This window comes from Ranitomeya imitator, chromosome 2 (genome assembly GCF_032444005.1).
Source record: "Ranitomeya imitator isolate aRanImi1 chromosome 2, aRanImi1.pri, whole genome shotgun sequence".
NCBI classification, from domain to species: Eukaryota; Metazoa; Chordata; class Amphibia; order Anura; family Dendrobatidae; genus Ranitomeya; species Ranitomeya imitator.
The window spans coordinates 453,232,056-453,253,390 of record NC_091283.1 but is presented as its reverse complement, the minus strand read 5'-3'; the positions used below and the strand labels follow the sequence as shown (position 1 = coordinate 453,253,390).

General features: G+C 43.8%; 1 protein-coding gene across 2 annotated transcripts in view; it reads right to left on the bottom strand.

Annotated features, from left to right (window-relative positions):
- PCMTD2 (protein-L-isoaspartate (D-aspartate) O-methyltransferase domain containing 2) overlaps window positions 1-21,335 on the bottom strand; it is a 44,795-nt gene that overhangs the window by 5,440 nt on the left and 18,020 nt on the right. Inside the window, exons 1-5 of one of the 2 annotated variants that reach the window (XM_069751110.1) lie at window positions 19,839-19,958; window positions 7,567-7,904; window positions 5,637-5,739; window positions 4,841-5,012; window positions 1,385-1,508 (exon numbers count right to left, since the gene is read on the bottom strand). In XM_069751110.1, coding sequence (XP_069607211.1) covers window positions 1,385-1,508; window positions 4,841-5,012; window positions 5,637-5,739; window positions 7,567-7,873 — 706 coding nt within the window. In that variant the 5' untranslated portion in view covers window positions 7,874-7,904; window positions 19,839-19,958. Of the gene's footprint in view, window positions 1-1,384; window positions 1,509-4,840; window positions 5,013-5,636; window positions 5,740-7,566; window positions 7,905-19,838; window positions 19,959-21,335 lie in introns of those variants that run through there. The other variant, XM_069751109.1, reaches the window with a different exon arrangement.

The window sequence follows — 21,335 nt, the reverse complement described above, 5'->3', positions numbered from 1 at the left end:
CCATGTAAAAATGAAAAAATTTAGGCTAAAAGAATTTTTTTGTGAAAAAAAGTACTTTTTCATTTTTACGGATCAATTTGTGAAGCACCTGGGGGTTCAAAGTGCTCACTATGCATCTAGATAAGTTCCTTGGGGCGTCTAGTTTCCAAAATGGGGTCACTTGTGGGGGAGCTCCAATTTTTAGGCACACGGGGGCTCTCCAAACGTGACATGGTGTCCGCTAAAGAGTGGAGCCAATTTTTAATTCAAAAAGTCAAATGGCGCTCCTTCCCTTCCAAGCCGTGCCGTGCGCCCAAACAGTGGTTTACCCCCACATATGAGGTATCAGCGTACTCAGGACAAATTGGACAACAACTTTCGTGGTTCAGTTTCTCCTTTTACCATTGGGAAAATAAAAAAATTGTTGCTAAAAGATAATTTTTGTGACTAAAAAGTTAAATGTTCATTTTTTCCTTCCATGTTGCTTCTGCTGCTGTGAAGCACCTGAAGGGTTAATAATCTTCTTGAATGTGGTTTTGAGTACCTTGAGGGGTGCAGTTTTTAGAATGGTGTCACTTTTGGGTATTTTCAGCCATATAGACCCCTCAAACTGACTTCAAATGTGAGGTGGTCCCTAAAAAAAATGGTTTTGTAAATTTCGTTGTAAAAATGACAAATCGCTGGTCAAATTTTAACCCTTATAACTTCCTAACAAAAAAAAAATTTTGTTTCCAAAATTGTGCTGATGTAAAGTAAACATGTGGGAAATGTTATTTATTAACTATTTTGTGTCACATAACTCTCTGGTTTAACAGAATAAAAATTCAAAATGTGAAAATTGCGAAATTTTCAAAATTTTCGCCAAATTTCCATTTTTATCACAAATAAACGCAGAATTTATTGACCTAAATTTACCACTAACATGAAGCCCAATATGTCACGAAAAAACAATATCAGAACCGCTAGGATCCGTTGAAGCGTTCCTGAGTTATTACCTCATAAAGGGACACTGGTCAGAATTGCAAAAAACGGCAAGGTCTTTAAGGTCAAAATAGGCTGGGTCATGAAGGGGTTAATCACACCTATTGCATATTGGATTAGTATATTGGAGATGGGAATACTCCTTTAAGACAACTTGGGCCGTGTTCACATCTGCACTGGAGGCTTTTCAGTCATAGGTTCAGTCTATCAGGTGTCACTTGTGGCTGTGAAGTGACAGAAGAGCAATTTCTGTGAATAAACCACAGATACAGGGTGGATAATATCTGCACTATATCTATAGTTTACCAAGTAGTAATTTCGGTTTTTGTTTTCCCACCTTTTAACTATAAATGCCCTTTAACGAAGAAAGGGAAAAAAGGAAAAAAAGAAAACCAAACCCTCACACATCTGTAACCGCACTTACGCAGATGGAGCGGGTGCCTCCTTCCGGTTATCATTTTACTTGGTTGCACTAGAGGAGCGAATGACACAGCCAGGATCTTCTTGGTCTCCCAGCTTGTTAGACCTGTGCGAGTTATCTTTGTAAGCTGCATAAAAGGGGAATCAAAGAAGAAAAACTGACTGGTCTCGCAAGCTGCCTGTCATGGCTGCCGCGACCAATCAGGGACGGGCACAGTCCGATTAGTCCCTCCATACTCTCCACAGTCAGTACCTGCCACCCGCATACTCCCCTCCAGTCACAGCTCACACAGGGTAAATGCCAGCGTTAACGGACCACGTTATGCCGCGGGTAACGCACTCCGTTAACGCTGCTATTAACCCTGTGTGTCCCCAACTTTTTACTATTGATGCTGCCTATGCAGCATCAATAGTAAAAAGATGTAATGTTAAAAATAATTAAAAAAACAAAAAACCTGCTATTCTCACCTTCCGTAGTCCGCCTAGGCGCACGTGGCTGCCGCCATCTTCCGTTCCTAGGATGCATTGCAAAATTACCCAGAAGACTTAGCGGTCTCGCGAGACCGCCAAGTCATCTGGGTAATTTCGCAATGCATCCTAGGAACCGAAGATGGCGGCAGCCGCGCACGCATCACCAGAGCTTCGTTGGATCCTGGCGGGTGAGTATATAACTTTTTTATTTTAATTATTTTTTTTAATAGGGATATGGTGCCCACACTGCTATATACTACATGGCCTGTGTTATATAGTACGTGGGCTGTGTTATATACTGCGTGGGCTGTGTTATATAGTGCGTGGCTGCTATATACTACGTGGGCTGTGTTATATAGTGCGTGGCTGCTATATACTACGTGGGCTGTGTTATATAGTGCGTGGCTGCTAAATACTACGTGGGCTGTGTTATATAGTGCGTGGCTGCTATATACTACGTGGGCTGTGTTATATAGTGCGTGGCTGCTATATACTACGTGGGCTGTTATATAGAACGTGGGCTGTATTATACAGTGCGTGGGCTGTGTTATATAGTGCGTGGGCTGTGTTATATATTGTGTGGCCTGTATTAACGCATCGGGTATTCTTAAATGAAAAAACACAAAAGAGATGAAGCAAAACATTGATCATTTCACACAAAACTCCAAAAATGGGCCAGACAAAAGTATTGGCACCCTCAGCCTAATACTTGGTTGCACAACCTTTAGCCAAAATAACTGCGACCAACCACTTCCGGTAACCATCAATGAGTTTCTTACAATGCTCTGCTGGAATTTTAGACCATTCTTCTTTGGCAAACTGCTCCAGGTCCCTGATATTTGAAGGGTGCCTTCTCCAAACTGCCATTTTTAGATCTCTCCACAGGTGTTCTATGGGATTCAGGTCTGGACTCATTGCTGGCCACCTTAGAAGTCTCCAGTGCTTTCTCTCAAACCATTTTCTAGTGCTTTTTGAAGTGTGTTTTGGGTCATTGTCCTGCTGGAAGACCCATGACCTCTGAGGGAGACCCAGCTTTCTCACACTGGGCCCTACATTATGCTGCAAAATTTGTTGGTATTCTTCAGACTTCATAATGCCATGCACACGGTCAAGCAGTCCAGTGCCAGAGGCAGCAAAGCAACCCTAAAACATCAGGGAACCTCCGCCATGTTTGACTGTAGGGACCGTATTCTTTTCTTTGAATGCCTCTTTTTTTCTCCTGTAAACTCTATGTTGATGCCTTTGCCCAAAAAGCTCTACTTTTGTCTCATCTGACCAGAGAACATTCTTCCAAAACGTTTTAGGCTTTTTCAGGTAAGTTTTGGCAAACTCCAGCCTGGCTTTTTTATGTCTCGGGGTAAGAAGTGGGGTCTTCCTGGGTCTCCTACCATACAGTCCCTTTTCATTCAGACGCCGACGGATAGTACGGGTTGACACTGTTGTACCCTCGGACTGCAGGGCAGCTTGAACTTATTTGGATGTTAGTCTAGGTTCTTTATCCAACATCCGCACAATCTTGCATTGAAATCTCTTGTCAATTTTTCTTTTCCATCCACATCTAGGGAGGTTAGCCACAGTGCCATGGGCTTTAAACTTCTTGATGACACTGCGCACGGTAGACACAGGAACATTCAGGTCTTTGGAGATGGACTTGTAGCCTTGAGATTGCTCATGCTTCCTCACAGTTTGGTTTCTCAAGTCCTCAGACAGTTCTTTGGTCTTCTTTCTGTTCTCCATGCTCAATGTGGTACACACAAGGACACACGACAGAGGTTGAGTCAACTTTAATCCATGTCAACTGGCTGCAAGTGTGATTTAGTTATTGCCAACACCTGTTAGGTGCCACAGGTAAGTTACAGGTGCTATTAATTACACAAATTAGAGAAGCATCACGTGAGTTTTCGAAAGGTGCCAATACTTTTGTCCACCCCCTTTTTATATTTGGTGTGGAATTATATCCAATTTGGCTTTAGGACAATTCTTTTTGTGTTTTTTCATTTAAGACAAATTAAATGAAGATAATAATACCAAAGAATTTGTGATTGCAATCATTTTCAGGAAGAAACTGAGTATTATCTGACAGAATTGCAGGGGTGTTAATACTTTTGGCCATGACTGTATGTATGTAGCAGCCACGTAGTATATAGCACAGGCCACGTAGTATTTGTCTGCTATATACTACATGGCTCCTATATACTACGTGGCCGCTATATACATACATACATACTCTAGAATACCCGATGCGTTAGAATCGGGCCACCATCTAGTCAATTAATAAATACGGTTATCTCTTTTCAACAGCCACCTCCCTCTCTAGCATGGCTGATGCATAGGCTAGCCTCCTTCAACACAGTTATTCTGATGAGCACAAGGTGGAAGTAGAGCTGCAAGCACTAATACATAGGGGAGGAAACAAAAGCTGTCCCAATATTTGTACATCAGTGCTTGCAATTCCATATATTATGTATTTATTTTTTGTAAATCAGACATATCAAAGTCTTGAGATCTAATTCCAAAAAGACGTCCTCATATAGTCTTCAGGAGCATGCCACTTTCCTGCCTCCTAGAGAAAATGGTGTGCTACTGATTGACTCTTCAAATCACCAGTATGTATGCTGTCATCACTGTCCTGAACTTAAAGAGTAACCGTCATTTTATATTTCATTTCATAAATCAAAAGACCATATAAAATAAGATACTTTGCAATATATCTGATCAGAGAAATCAGCTTCCTTCTCTGACATCACTGATCATTCATTTTCTAAATTCTCAATACAATGGAAAAATCTGCAGCACGCAATACAAATTAAAAATCCCACCGTTCTTGATAATGAACAGTATTTATAATAAGGAGTAACTGCAAAAATACCCGTATTTCCTAAAAAAAAATAAATTACGTTGGAAGCTCTGTATCAGGAAAAAAATGGATCTTTAGCGTCTTGATATTCTGTTACAGAAGTCAATCAGGACAGAATCCCGAAACGACTACCTTTTCCTCAAGTGGCATGACGAGGATGCCGCCGACTTTCAGCAGGTTTTTCATATATTCTTCATGTTCCTTCTGTACTCCGGCTCCACAGTACACGCGATCGTAAGCCAAGGATTCGAGTGCGATTTCCAGACAGTTCCCAGCCACAAAGGACGGCTCACAAAAGTCAAACCTTGTGGAGGAAGACATACATGAAAACGGTGAAAAAGAGAAAAAAAAAAAAATACATTTTATTCAGCAGTCAGTTTTCGATCGAGTAGTAAGAACCAGTGATGGCGCCAGAGAGGATGACCTCCAACCACTTATTAGGTACTGTATAGTAAATAGTTTTATAGATGGCACAGGTCATACACATATCCGTATCGCCTTCACATTTACATATGGACATGTCATTTGTCTGTCCTGATTTATAAAACAGACAAATAGAATTAATTGTCCATTACAGATGCATTGTGTAACTGATGCAAGCAACAGCGGAGCGGCCCCATTGATTATAAGGTCTGTTGCATTAATGTTTTTAAAACAGAAGAAAAAAAAAAAAAGGGCATCAAGCCCCTTCAATCTAAAAGCAGAGAAATACACCCCAAACAGACCCCATAATAATCAATAGGGACACTCTGCTTCCGTTTACATTAGTTATGGAACTCATCCATTTGGGACATTAAATGCAGATCCTAAAACATAACAGATATTTGGAATGTTTCGAATAGGAATGTGAACAGAGCATTACCAATGTGGTTTACAGCCAATGCTCCTACAAATCTGGAACCCTATAGGCCATAGACAGTAGTCTTACTTGTCAAAGCTGTCGCTTGTGCGGATGAACTGATCCAGCTTTTCTTTTGCAAATTCAATGACGTCTGGATGAATCTCTACTCCGTGGTTCATTCCAAATGGTCCTGAGGTTAGAGATAAAGCATGATCTGTCAACACTGGGATTTAACTTCTCAAAAAAATAAATAAATAAATTAAAAAACAATCTAAAAACAGATTCTCTATACAATACAATACAATACAATAAAAGAGCTGCTGTGGGAAGTCAAGAGGGACAGCAGCTCCAATTAGACAGATTGTCTGTCTACCCTTCTAGTTTGGATCAATGTGCTCAAATAATCTATGTATATAATTGCCTAAGGGTTTTTCCGTCTGTCTGTCTGTCCTGGAAATCCCGCATCTCTGATTGGTCGAGGCCGCTAGCCCTCGACCAATCAGCGATGGGCACAGCATGGCGACGATGATGTCATAAAGGTTGCCTCGACCAATCAGCGACGGGCACAGTCTGCCGCGAATTCGCCTCGACCAATCAGCGGCGGGCACAGTATTGACGTACATGTTATAATGGTTGCCATGGCGACGATGATGGCATAAAGGTTGCCTCGACCAATCAGCGACGGGCACAGTCTGCCGCGAATTCTGGAATCATCATTGTCCATATGCTACGGGGACATGCATATTCTAGAATACCCGATGCGTTAGAATCGGGCCACAATCTAGTATTCTATAATTTTGTTACAGTCAGTGCTATCCAGTACGAATTCATCCAAGGTACTGTCTGAAAAGAATATCTAACCAATGGAAAATAAGGACCGACACTTTCCAATATCGCTGCTTGCCTTTAGTGACTGTCACATATGTACCATACAATGATCTCAATGCATGTAATCTATATAGTCCTGTGAGGGATAAACCCCAGGGGCAGTGTCAGTCTGTGCTGACCTGGACTTGACAATTGTGGCTTCTACCTATGCTAGAGATGAGCAAATCAGACAAAAGTCAAATTGGCCCATTTGTTTGGATTTTACCAGGAAATTCGATTTATAAAGAAGACATTCTCAACAAATTTAATATCCCTTAATAAGCCCTGGGGTCATGATGAATGTGACATGTAAAAATAAGAATACAGTGCTTGCTCTCCTCTCCGGCAGTTCCCTAGCTGGTCCTCCACGACTCTTTTCACTCTAGGTCCCAGAGTTATTTGCTGTTAACTCCGTGGCCTGCTCGCAATCGAAAACTCTGGCATAGGCCGAGGTCACACTAGCGAGTATGATGCGAGTCTCTCGCATCAATACCAGTCACCGCCGCCGGCACCGGAGTGTGCGGCTGCATAGAAATACATGCAGCCGCACACTCCGGTTCTGAGTGCCGCGGCAGTGCCGGGTATTGATCCGCGAGTTTCTCGCATCACACTCGCTAGTGTGACCCCGGCCTTAGAGTGAACAATGGACCTGAAATAACTGAATAAATAAATGATGCAACGTAATGGAAGAGCAGAGGATTGGACAGTGGGCAGCCCGAGGAGGTTTTTTTTTTTTTTTTAACCCTTTACCAGCCTTCTACTGTTCAGCAAGATGACAGCTGCAGGTCACCACTTGAGGAATTGAAAGGAAGCAAATTACAAAACAATCTGTATTCTCCAGGATCTAAAATTTTAGGAGAATTCAATTCCACTCAAATAAATTTGCCTATGTCTAGCCTACGCAATTACCTTGTGACTAAACCCTCAGGGCTCTAGGCCTGCTTGAACAACTAAAGGTTTTAGCCTTTAGGTGTAAGGCTACGTTCCCACAATTAGTTTTTACACGGTGCATTTTCGAAAAAAACACAAGTGACCCATTTTACTTAATGGGAGCGTAGCTTTAATGAAAAGGTTTATGTTGACAAAGGCAACGTACTATAAAAGAAAAAACGGTAAACTAAACAAACAAAGAAATGCTGGAGTTACTCACCCAAGATAAGTCCCACCATAGTACTCAGATATCCAGTACCACTGCCCAAATTCAGGAAGGACTGTCCTGCCTGTAACTCCAGCGACTCCATGACCTCAGAATAAATGCAGGGGGCAGACAGATGGATATTGCCGTGCTTCCAGGCCAAGTCTTTATATGCGATTTCCTTATATTCATCCAAGTAGTAATTTGCCCGGTCAACGGCACGAAAGGCATTCTCCACCCAATCGGAACGGATGTAATGAGAATCCAATAGGTTGTCGATCAGGTCATCGTTATCCTCGCCTGCACTCACCGCTCCTCCCATTTTTTTTTCTTTTACTATAGATCTTATTCAACTTTTGAGAGGAGAAAAAAAAGCATTCACATAAATGAGTGACCAGTGTTATCTGCAAACATCGCAATCAAAAGTATCACACTACAGTACTGGGTCAACAGAATTCTAGCATTTGGAAACATTGAGACTTATTGCTGCAGTATTTTGGCGCTTAGTTTGGAAATCTTTCAAAGCTGAGCCCCAATAAAACGTTCCAGCTAGGTAATGACATGCCATGGTGACGATAAGTTTGATCGATAGAGGAACAAGTGCGTCCAACCCCATCAAATCACTGGAACTAAGGAGCGGGAGCGCTGAGCCTTTGCTTCTTGATTTTTGACAGCTGCAAGCTTGTGCTCCCGTTTCAGCAAACGATGGGGGTGATGTGCAGTGTCCGTGTCTTGCAATACATCATTGAGAATTTATGTATTTGCAAGACACTGACACTTGCTCACCTACCACACCACCTGGTGTATTAAGAATATACCTGTACTTATACATGTATCAAATCTTGCAATTATATCACTGTGCGTTTACGTGCCATTCCTGTAAAACATCAGCACTATACATTACGTATTGGACTCTGCTGCCTGTATTTATCAACTCTGCCATGTTGTCTTTTTGGTCCATTGTGTTTCTACTTTTAAAATCCCATGTAAAATTTAAAAAATGTTGTTGATCAAATAAAAAAATAAATAAATTGTATTTTCTTATTTAAGTGCTTTTGATCTCAATACTTTATAGGTTTACAATATTGTTCTGAATTTTCATCTATTGCAGATTCCATCTTCACTATTTCAATGACAGCATTTATTTATACACTTGTTATTATGGACTAGATGGTGGCCCGATTCTAACGCATTGGGTATTCTAGAATATGCATGCCAACGTAGTATATTGCCCAGCCACGTAGTATATTGCCCAGTCACGTAGTATATTGCCCAGCCACGTAGTATATTGCACAGCCACGTAGTATATTGCACAGCCACGTAGTATATTACACAGTGACGTATACAGCACAGAGCCACGTAGTATATTGCCCAGCCAAGTAGTATATTGCAGTCACGTAGTATATTGCCCAGCTCCGTAGTATATTGCACAGTGACGTATACAGCACCGAGCCACGTAGTATATTGTCCAGTCACATAGTATATAACACTGCCCACACAGTATATAACAGTGGCCACGTAATATATAGCACAGCCACAGCCATGGAGTATATCACACAGCCCACATAGTATATAACACTGCCTATGTAGTATATAGCAGCCACGCGGTATCTAACACAGCCCACATAGTATACAGCAGTGTGGGCACTATATCCCTGTTAAAAAAATTATTAAAATAAAAAAATAGTTATATACTCACCTGCCAGGATCGAATCCAGCGAGGCTATGGCGCAGGCGATGAGCGCGCGGCTGCCGCCATCTTCCGTTCCCAGGATGCATTGCAAAATTACCCAGATGACTTAGCGGTCTCGCGAGACAGCTAAGTGTTCTGGGTAATTTCGCAATGCATCCCTGGGAATGGAAGATGGCGGCAGGCGCGAGCGGCTCGGCGGACTACAGAGGGTGAGTATAGCAGGTTTTTTGTTTTTTTAATATTTTTAACATTACATTTTTTTTACTATTGATGCCGCATAGGCAGCATCAATAGTAAAAGGTTGGGGACACAGGGTTAATAGCGGCGGTAACGGAGTGCGTTACCCGAGGCATAACGCGGTCCGTTACCGCTGGCATTAACCCTGTGTGAGCGGTGACTAGAGGGGAGTATGCGGGCGCCAGGCACTGACTGCGCAGGAGTAAGGAGCGGCCATTTTCTTCCGGACTGTGTCCGTTGCTAATTGGTCGTGGCTGTTTTGCACAGCCCACGTAGTATATTGCCTAGCCACGTAGTATATTGCCCAGCCACGTAGTATATTGCCCAGCCACGTAGTATATTGCCCCGTTACGTAGTATATTGCGCAGCCACGTAATATATTGCCCAGTGACGTAGTATATTGCCCAGTGACGTAGTATATTGCCCAGTGACGTAGTATACAGCACAGAGCCACGTAGTATATTGCCCAGTGACGTAGTATACAGCACAGAGCCACGTAGTATATTGCCCAGTGACGTAGTATACAGCACAGAGCCACGTAGTATATTGCACAGCAACGTAGTATACAGCACAGAGCCACGTAGTATATTGTCCAGCCAGGTTTGTAACAGGTTAAAAAATAAAAAATAAACATATACTCACCTTTCTGAGGGCCCCTTGTAGTCCACCGCAGCTTCCGGTCCCAGGGTTGGTATGAGCGCAGGGCCTGTGATGACGTCGCGGTCACATGACCGTGACGTCATGGCAGGTCCTTCTCCCATACCATCTTTGCCACCGGAACCTGCAACGGAAGATGGTGGCCGGCTTGAGCGACTACGGAGGGTGAGTATAGCAAGTTTTTTTAAAATTATTTTTAACATTACATTTTTTACTATTGATGCCGCATAGGCAGCGTCAATAGTAAAAAGTTGGGGACACACAGGGTTAATAGCGGCGGTAACGGAGTGTGTTACCCGCGGCATAACGCGGTCCGTTACCGCCGGCATTAACCCTGTGTTAGCGGTGACCGGAGGGGAGTATGCGGGAGACAGGCACTGACTGCGGGGAGTAAGGAACGGCCATTTTCTTCCGGACTGTGCCCGTCGCTGATTGGTCGCGGCAGCCATGACAGGCAGCTGGCGAGACCAATCAGCGAATGAATAACTGTGACAGAAGGACAGAGACAGAAGTGAGCCTTAGACAATTATATATAAGACACTATTGTTTCTATTTTGACTACCATAATTTGTGTAGCTAGCTAATAGCAAGAAAAACAAAAACAAAACAGTTTTATTCCTCCCAGAAGCTGCCGGTTTTCGGTCATGCAGACGTGCTGATGCAGCTAGAGTCATGGCATTGTAGCTACTAGTAATTTGACTGACAGCCATCTCTGCATTGATGCACTGCAAAGTCGGCTGTCAGTCAGTGCCATGGTGTGGTTACAGCTGCTGACAGATGCCATGAAGCCATGCTCAGATGACTGAATTAAGATGGCTCTTGGGTGGAATAAAGTTCATTTTCTCCCAGGTGCAGCACTTTAATAAATTGATTAAAAATATTGCATTTTTTTTCAATGGAAAATTAGAAACAAAAAAAAATGCGGAATTGCATTTTTTGGCGATTTCACCACACTTGTTATTTTTTTCCCATTTTACAGGATGTTATATTGCAAAATGAATGGGGTCATTCAGAACAACAATTTGTCAGAGCTGCTCTGAAAGGAAGGGTCTTAAAGGGTTTTTTTCACTTTCAGGGTTCTTCCTTCTATCAGTTCAGCACCGGTTCTCAGCTTCTGTGCATATCTCTGTATTAGGCTACTTTCACATATCCGTTCCATGCCGTCAGGCACAATCCAGCGGCGGGACAGATGGCTGGATCTGGAGCAATTAGTGTAAAAACGTATGCGCCGGATCAGCTTTTCTTCAGGATCCGGGATAAAGATATAATGTAAAAAATAATAATAAAAAACGTGATATTCTCACCTTCCCGCTCCTCGCGATGAACCCATTCCCAGTAATGCCTTGCAGCAATGACCTGTGATGATGTAGCGGTCTCGCGAGACCGCACATCATCTGGGGTTATTGTCGCTAGTCATCACTGGGAACGGGAGCATCGCGAGGAGCAGAGAGTGAGTGCACAGTTTGGAGGCCGGACTCCAGCGACGGATATCGTCATGTGGCGCATCCAGCGCCCATAGGTGTCCATTGTAAGAAAAGCCGGATGGCGCAGATTCCAGCGACATCAGGTTTTTCGCCGGAACAAAAAAACATCCCACGGTACATTTTCTCCGGCCACCAGACCGGCGAAAAACGGACGAAACGGAAGGCCATTAAGAGCAATTCGGCGCTAATACAAGTCTATGGGAAAAAAAAACAGATTGGAGGCATCATTCGCCAGATCGGTTTTTTGACAATTTGCCGGATTGCGCCTGAGGGTGAAAACCGGATGTGTGAAAGCAGTCTTACAGATCTGACAGCGGGTAAGGAACATCTGATTTTATTTGTTTGGGAGAACCCCAAAAGTGGGAAATCTCTTTAATAGGGCTGAGATTCCGCAGGTTCTAAGCAGCATGATTAAGGTTATTCCAAGAAGATACTGCTGAAGCGCCACTACCCGAAACAACCAAGGGAGGCTGCATGTGAAAAACAGTAATTAGACCTACTGGTAATTGTATTTCCAGGAATCCATCCTGACAGCACACTGGAGGACGTCCTTCTTATCCTTGATGGGACAGGAACACGAGAGGTTAAAAGGACCCTCCCCCTACCACCCTTCAGTGCTTCTCCAAAGTAACACATCTGGATGGATGCAAAAACACAGGTTTATTCCAACAAAATAATCAATCATACAAATGTTACATCACATGAGTATAAAGATCATACATTAGGGAGGGAACTAATAGTGCTGTCAGGATGGATTCCTGGAAATACAATTACCAGTAGGTCTAATTACTGTTTTCCAGTTCACCACCTGACAGCACACTGGAGAAATACCAAAGGAGAATGGTATTTAGGGTGGGACTACTGCTTGAAGTACCTTCCTACCAAAAGCCAACTGAGGCGATACTACATCTAACTTGTAGTGCTTCGAAAAGGTACTAAGGTTAGACCATGATGCAGCTCTGCAGATCTGATCTGCCGTCGCCCCCCCTTTCTCTGCCCATGACGTGGCCATGGCTCTAGATGAATGGGCTTTGATGTTGACCGGGGAATTTTGCCCGCTAGCTCTATAGGCTAAGTTGATCGTGGATTTTATCCACCGTGCGATAGTCGCTTTAGCCGCTTTCCTACCTTTATTTGGACCCCTGAACTGGACAAACAAATTGTCCTGTCTCCAGGGTCTGGATATTTCAAGGTACCTGAGCACCGAGACCCTTACGTCTAAGTTATGATAAAATCTTTCTTTCTGATTTTTAGGGGATTGGCAAAATGATGGTAAGACAATTTCCTGATTCATATTGGAATCTGACACAACTTTAGGGAGAAACGCCGGATCGAGTCTGAATACTAGTTTATCCTTGAATATCTGCAAGTATGGATTCTGCACCGACAGGGCCTGTAGTTCCCCCAATCTTTTTGCCAACGTGATTGCAACTAAAAATGTGGTTTTGAGAGAGAGTTTATCCACTTCTATATCCCCCGATACATCCCACGCCGGTTTACATAGGAAATTCAGAACCAAGTTCAGATCCCACGGCGGGACAGAACGTCTAATCAGTGGTTTTAGTCTCTGGACGGCTTTAGAGAAATGGCTAATCCAGGGATGAGCAGAAAGGGAAGAGTCAAAGAATACACTTAGGGCCGCTATCTGGACCCTCAATGTGCTTGGTCTAAGACCTTTTTGAAACCCTGACTGCAAAAAATCAAGAATTTTGGGGATATTTGGGTGGTCAGTATCAACTGTCGTCTCTCCGCAAAACCCACAGAATCTCTTCCATATTTTCAAATAAATAGCCGATGTTACCGGCTTCCTGTTCGCTTGAAGGGTAGAAATGACATCATCCGAGAGTCCTTTTGCTCTCAAGACCTTGCGTTCAGGATCCAGGCCGCCAGCTGAAGTGCTCCTGGATTCTGGTGTAGAACTGGTCCTTGTAGAAGAAGATCCTCTCTCTCCGGCAACAGGAGGGGTTCTTCTACTGATAGTTTTCTCAACAATGGGAACCAACTGCGTTTCGGCCAGTGAGGAGCTACGAGAATGACTTTGGCCTCGTCCTCGCAGATTTTCCTGAGTGTCCTCGGAATCATCGCTAGAGGAGGAAATGCATACAGGAGACCGTGATTCCAGGGTTGTGAGAAAGCATCGATCGCGGCTGGACTCTCCCAAGGGTTTAGGGAGTAGAAGGTCCTGAGCTTTGCGTTTCCCTTTGAAGCGAATAGGTCCACCGTCGGCATTCCCCAATGATGACACAGGTCTTTGAACACCTCGTTGTTCAGTTCCCACTCCGTGGGGGATACGCTTTTCCTGCTGAGGAAATCTGCCAACTGGTTCTTGGAGCCCTCCAGGTGAATTGCCGTGATTGACAGAACCGACCTTTCTGCCCACTTGAATATCCATTCTGCCAGGTCTTGTAATGCCGGATGTCTTGGACCCCCTTGATGCCGCAGGAATGCTACCGTTGTCGTGTTGTCTGAAAAGACCTTCACGTGTTTGTTCTGTAGCAGATGTTGTGCTGCCGTCAGGACCTCCCAAACCGCTTGTAGTTCCCTGTGGTTTGATGACTGGTTGCTGTCTGCCTCTTTCCAGCGACCTTGAAAATATCTTCCCAGTACATGACCTCCCCAACCGAGCTGACTGGCGTCTGTTGTAACTGAAACGCTTGGTGTTTGAAGCCATGGTACCCCCAGTCGGAGGTTCCTGGGAAGAGTCCACCAACCCAGAGATCTTTTGATCTGCGGAGTAAGGTTCAGAGTTCGGTTCAGCGAGTTTTGTCTTCTGTTCCAGCTTCTCAGGACTCCCCTCTGAAGCTGTCGAGAATGAAACTGGCTCCATCTTACACAGGGAATACACGCCGTCATCAGACCTAGTATCTTCATCCCGTCTCTGATCGTATTCCGACCTCGGGAAAAGTGACGGATCTTCTGTATTATGCCCTTCAGCCTGTCCTCCGGAAGGACATTCTTGTTTGTGAATCGAGCATGACTCCCAAGAATTTTATTTTGGGTTTTGGGATTAGGTCTGATTTTTGCCAATTTACAATCCATCCTAGATTCTCTAGAGTTGAGATGAGGGACCGACAGTTGATCCTGAGTTGGACTTCTGAGTCTGCTGCTATTAGGAAGTCGTCCAAATAGGGGACCACCATTATATCCTGATTCCTCAGGAAAGCAACTACTTCTACCATAAGTTTTGTAAAAACTCTGGGAGCGGAGGCCAGGCCGAAGGGGAGACAGCGGAATTGGAAATGGAAGATCTTTCCTTCCAAGACTACCGCGAACCGCAGGAACCTCTGATGGTTTAGATAGATGGGAACATGGTAATATGCACTCTTTAAGTCTAGAGTGCACATGACCATGCCTTTTCCCAACAGGGGAATGGTGGACCGAATCGACTCCATCTTGAACCTTTTGTAAATGACCCAATTGTTCAGATGTTTTAAATTTATAATGGTTCTCGATTCTCCCGATGGTTTTGTTACCGAGAAGAGATTGGAGTAATGACCCCTGCCCTCTTCCTGAGGGGGTACTGGGACAATGGCCGCCATTTTTAGAAGGTCCTGAATGTCTGACCACATGGGGGATGACCGTTTTAGATGGGAGCTGGATACCAGGAATCTTTCGGGAGGAAGAGATGTGAATTCTATTTTGTATCTCCGGGATACTATCTGTAAGACCCATGGACTTGATGTGATCTCCCTCCAACCTTCCAGAAAACCTGTCAGACGACCCCCCACTCTGATGGCGTCATTTTCTGCGGTAACTGGAAACTTGTCCAGAGTAGCTTGTTTCTTTATTTTTAGGCCTGTTATCCCCCCCTTTTTGGTAGCTCCATCTACCCTGCTTTCCCTTACCCCTATAATCGGGTTTTTGATTATAGCGGGGCCTCCGAAAGGGCTGGAATTTTTTAGGTTTCTCTTCCGGAAAACCTTTCTTAACATCTGCAGCTTTCTCTAAAATATCGTCGAGGACTGGTCCGAAGACCTTGCCCCCGGAAAAGGGTATAGCACACAATTTATTCTTAGAATGCATGTCCCCTGACCAGCTCTTAAGCCAAATGGCTCTACGGGCTGCATTTGATAGCGACTGGCCCCTAGCTGCGAACCTAACCGATTCTGCAGATGCGTCTGCCAAGAAGGTAGTTGCTAGTTTTAGCAAGGGTAGGGATTTTAGAATATTATCTCTGGATGTTTTAGCTATCAATTGATCTTTAAGATCATCTAGCCAAAGGTCCATGGAGCGGGCTAGAGATGTTGCTGCAATATTAGCCCCAATAATTGCCGAGGAACTTTCCCAGGCCCTTTTTAGAAAGCCATCTGCTTTTCTGTCCATGGGTTCTTTCAAGTTGGACGAATCTTCAAACGGAATCGCCGTCCTTTTGGAGACTTTAGCCAAGGGTATGTCAATTTTTGGTACATCAACCCACTCCTTGACTTCCTCTGGGTTAAACGGCAAGCGAAGTCTGAAGTCCTTAGCGATAGTCAGTCTCTTCTCGGCTTCCTCCCATTCCTCCAGAATCATAGATCTGATATGGGAGTTAACAGGGAACACCTTGGATGTCTGTGAGCGCAAGCCTCCAAACATTTCGTCCTGAACGGAGCAAGATGGCTGCGGCTCCTCCACCTGCATGGTGTGCCGCACTGCTTCCAACAGTTCTCCAGTGTCCGCAGCAGAGAACAGATATCTTCTCCCTTTCTCCGGGGGATCTCTACTCTCATCTTCCTCCTCTACCTCCGACCCACAGGATGATGAGTCTATGGAAGAGTACTCGACCCTTGGTCTTTTCCTCGGCCTCTCCGAAGGTGAAGGTGGGGGTGAGACTTGAGGGAGTACCAGACTTGAGACTGAAGCCTGAACTTCCTCCCTTATCATGGCTCTCATATTAGACATAAGAGACGCCTGCTCCTCTCCTATGACTTTGCAGGTGCACGCTTCACATAGGGGTTTCTGCCAGGAATCCTTTAGCTTAACCGCACAGATAGGACACTTCTTATTCCTACTGGGTTTCTTTACCGATTTCTCAGATAGGGAGGCTGCCTATGGAGATATATATATATATATATATATATATATAGCAAACAGTAGCATTTTTTTTTTTTTTAGGGCCTCTACTTACTAGTGCTGCTGACTCCTGACCCTCTGCTCTAGCTGCGTCTTCCATGATGCTCTAGAGATCACTACTGCCCCTGCACATACCTTTTTATTCTGTTCCTCACTTCAAAAAAAAAAAAAAATGACGCTCCAGCGTTCTCCACCGCTCTTTTCTCTGCACTTCCTGTAGCAGAGACGCCGTCCGTCCCCCTCAGCCGCAAACAGGAAGTGACATGCGGCCGGAAAGAGAGGAAGGTGCGGCGTTGAACTGGTTCCCCCAGCGGCCGCATGGAGACGCCAACGCCAGCAGAGGCCGCCGCTGAGCCTGCACACACCAGGGGACGGACGGAGGGATCGAGAGCCCCCGCCAGGAGGAAGCGATCCCCAACCCAGGAGCAGCGCTACACTGGTAGGCTGAGGGACCCTTCGGGCGGGTGTCAGCCAACGGGTGTCTCAGGAGGGAAGGGTGAGGCTGAGCCCCCCCGATCCACATCCCCCCCGCACAGAACGGCAGATCCTCTCGTCCGTTCCTATCCCTGATGGGACAGGAAAAACACTGAAGGGTGGTAGGGGGAGGGTCCTTTTAACCTCTCGTGTTCCTGTCCCATCAAGGATAAGAAGGACGTCCTCCAGTGTGCTGTCAGGTGGTGAACTGGAAAACAAGGCTTGCTTGCTCCCACAGGCACATTTCACCTTGCTTTGACTTCTAAAGATTCTCAGATTATTCTTTGCAAATTTCAAGTTACCTCCAGTAGAGGCGATCCCCACATCCACCATTATCTATCTCTAAGGCCTCTTTCACACTTCCGTTATTTACAATCAGTCACAACCTGTCAAAATGTTGAAAAGACGGATCCTGTGCCGATTGTAAAAAACGTATGCACTGGAGCAGTTTTTTTTGACGGTTCCAGTGCATCCTAGAAGGCTATATGCACACGTTGTGTATGAGTCTTCACCGCGGTTTTTCGCTGCGAAAACGAATACACAACACAACCCATGATGAAAAAAAAAAAAATAAATAATAGTGATATTCTTACCTTCCGGCGTCCCGCGCAGCCCCCGCAGCCTTGCCAATGCTCCGTTCCCAGTGATGCATAGCGAGACAATGACCTGTGATGACGAAGCGGTCTCGCGAGACCGCTACGTCATCGGGTCATTTCGCTATGCATCACTGGGAACGGGAGCTGCCTGCAGCATCGGGAAGGCTGCGGGGGACGCCGGAAGGCAATAATATCACGATTTTTTTTAAATTATTTTTAACATTATATCTTTTTACTATTGATGTTGCATAGGCAGCATCAATAATAAAAAGAGAGAGCGAAAGAGAATTTCCCTGATGGGAAATTCTTCCGCACATGCTCAGTTTGAAAAGACTGCATCCGTTGCTGGATTCCTGCTTTTCACAGTCAGCTATCCTGCGCCCCTAGGCTTCCATTATAGCCAACTACAGGCTGTGCAAGATCCGTCGCCGAGTGATTTTCCGACGTACAGAAGAAAGTTCCTCTGTGCATTGTCTCCGCCCGAAGGACAGCGATTTTACGACGGATCCAGTGCACGACGGATGAAACGTGTGGCCATCCGTCACAATCCATCGCTAATATAAGTCTATGAGAAGAAAAAAAAAAAAGCACCATTTGCTGGATCCGTTTTTTTTTTTCTTTTTTTTCACAAAACGATGGATTGTGACGGAAAAAGAAAGACGCCCAAGTGTCCCACCTTAACCCCTTCACCCCCAGCCTGTTTTCACCCTCATGACCAGGCCAATTTTTTTCAATTCTGACCAGTGTCGCATTATGTGGTAATAACTCAAGAACGCTTCAACGGATTCTAGTGATTCGGAGATTGTTTTTACAGGACATATTGTACTTAACTTTTGTGGATTTTAATTTATTTCTGAAAATATAAAAAATTTGACACAAAAGTTTGAAAATTTTGCAATTTTAACCCCTTTCTGACATTAGACGGATCCAAGATGGCCACGTGGCTCCTTCCGGGTCCTCAGAGAGGTGGCTTACAAGCGCCTGCTCGGAGCAGACGCCGGCAAGCCTCCTGCTGTGCCTGTCAGATCGCAGATCTGACACAGTGTATTGCAAAGTGTCAGATCAGCGATCTGACACTTTACTATTATGTCCCACACTGGGACAAAGTAAAAAGAAAAATATTTACATGTGTAAAAAAAAAAAAATTAAAATCCTAAATAAATAAATAAAAAAAAAATAAATAAAAAATAATAATATTATATATATATATATATATATATATATATATATATATATATATATATATATATATATATATATATATTGTTCCAATAACTACATTTCTTTATGTAAATAAAAAAAACAATACAATAAAAGTACACATATTTAGTATTGCCGCGTCCGTAACGAATCTATGGCCTATAACACTGTCTCACTAGTTAACCCCTTCAGTAAACACCGTTAAAAACAAAAACAAAACTAGGCAAAAAACAATGCTTTAGCATCATACAGCTGAACAAAAAGTGTTATAACACGCGATCAAAAAGACAGATATAAGCAAACATTGTACCACCGAAAACGGCATCTTGTCCCGCAAAAAACGAGCTGCCTTACAGCATCATCAGCGAAAAAATAAAAGTTATAGCCCTCAGAATAAAGTGATGCAAAAATAATAATTTTTTCTATTAAATAGTTTTTATTGTATAAAAGCGCCAAAACATAAAAAAAGATATAAATGAGGTATCGCTGTAATCGTACTGACCCGAAGAATAAAACTGCGTTATCAATTTTACCAAAAGCGGAACGATATAAGCGCCCCCCACCCCAAAAGAAATTCACAAATTGCTGGTTTTTGTTCATTCCACCTAACAAAAATCGGAATAAAAAGCGATCAAAAAATGTCATGTGCCCGAAAATGATACCAATACTCGTCCCGCAAAAAACAAGACCTCACATGACTCTGGACCAAAATATGGAAAAGTTATAGCTCTCAGAATGTGGTAACGCAAAAAATATTTTTTGCAATAAAAAGCGTCTTTTAGTGTGTGACAGTTGCCAAAAAAAAAAAAACTTGCTATAAAAACCCGATATGAATAGTAAATCAAACCCCCCATTATCACCGCCTTAGTTAGGGAAAAACCGGTTTTTACGTACCGGTAATAGGATTTTACAGAGTCCACGACAGCACCCACAACGAGAGAGGGGATCCGCCCACCTTCCGGACAGGAACCTACAGGTTAAAAAGGGGCGGTCCCCCTCGCCCTCCAGTTTGTGTTCCAGAGTACAAGGGATACCGCCAATGAATCAGTACATGACAATATTCTCTTAAACACTACTAAATACCACCACCTCTATAGAGTGATCTCTAAGGCACACTTTCCAACAGAGTGCAGGAATAAGTAACTAAATACAGGGGGGAATGTATGGGTGCTGTCGTGGACTCTGTAAAATCCTATTACCGGTACGTAAAACCCGGTTTTCCTATCGCCACGACAGCACCCACAACGAGAGACTTTCAAAGACTATTTAACTGGGAGGGACCACAGCACTAAGTACTGAACGGCCAAACTGTAAGCTGGAATTAGCGGATAGATCAAGGCGATAGTGCTTATAAAAGGTGGAAGGTGATGACCAAGTTGCCGCCTTACATATCATTTCAATGGGGACATCTGCCTTCTCCGCCCAGGATGATGCCATGGCCCGAGTGGAGTGCGCCCTGATGCCTTCTGGTGGTGTTATTCCCCTGGCAGAATAGGCAAGACATATCGCTTCTCTAATCCATCTAGCGATAGAGTTCTTCGTGACACCAGAACCCTTTTTCTGATTCTGAAAAGAAACAAACAGAGCCCTACTCTGTCTCCAGCTTTGTGTCCTATCCAGGTATTCTAATATCGCCCTCTTTACATCTAGAGTATGATATTTTTCCTCTTCTTCTGAACCTGGATTTTCATAGAAAGATGGTAAATAAATTTCCTGACTCCTATGAAATTTAGTTGCTACTTTCGGTAGGTATGCGGGATCAGGTTTTAGGACAATCTTATCCTGGAGAATTATCAAATAGGGAGGATCTACTGATAACGCATGTATATCACTGACTCTCCTGGCAGATGTTAATGCTAAGAGTAGAGCTGTTTTTAAGGTTAAATTTTTTATTGAAATAGAGTCTAAAGGCTCGAAAGGAGGTTCAGTCAACGCCTCAAGCACCAAATTTAAATCCCAAGGGGGTATTCTTACAATATGGATTGGGTTAGAACGCTGACATGCTTTAATAAATCTAGCAACCCATCTATTACCAGCTATATCACTGCTATATAGAGCTCCCAAGGCTGAAACATGAACTCTTAGAGTGTTGACTGCTAAACCCAATTCCCAGCCTTTCTGAAGAAATTCTAAAATAGCCGAAATCGGCGCTTTATCTCCTAATGGCTGTTGATAAAACGTAAGGAATTTTTTCCAAATTTTTGAGTAGATCTTTGTAGTGACCTCCTTCCTGCTTTTCAATAAGGTAGCTATTAAAGCATTAGAGAACCCCCTCTCCCTCAGAAGCTCCCTCTCAAGTTCCAAGCCGTTAAGTGAAGAGTCTCCAAATTTGGATGACGAAATGGACCTTGAGAAAGGAGTTCCGGAACCACTGGCAACACCCAGGGATCG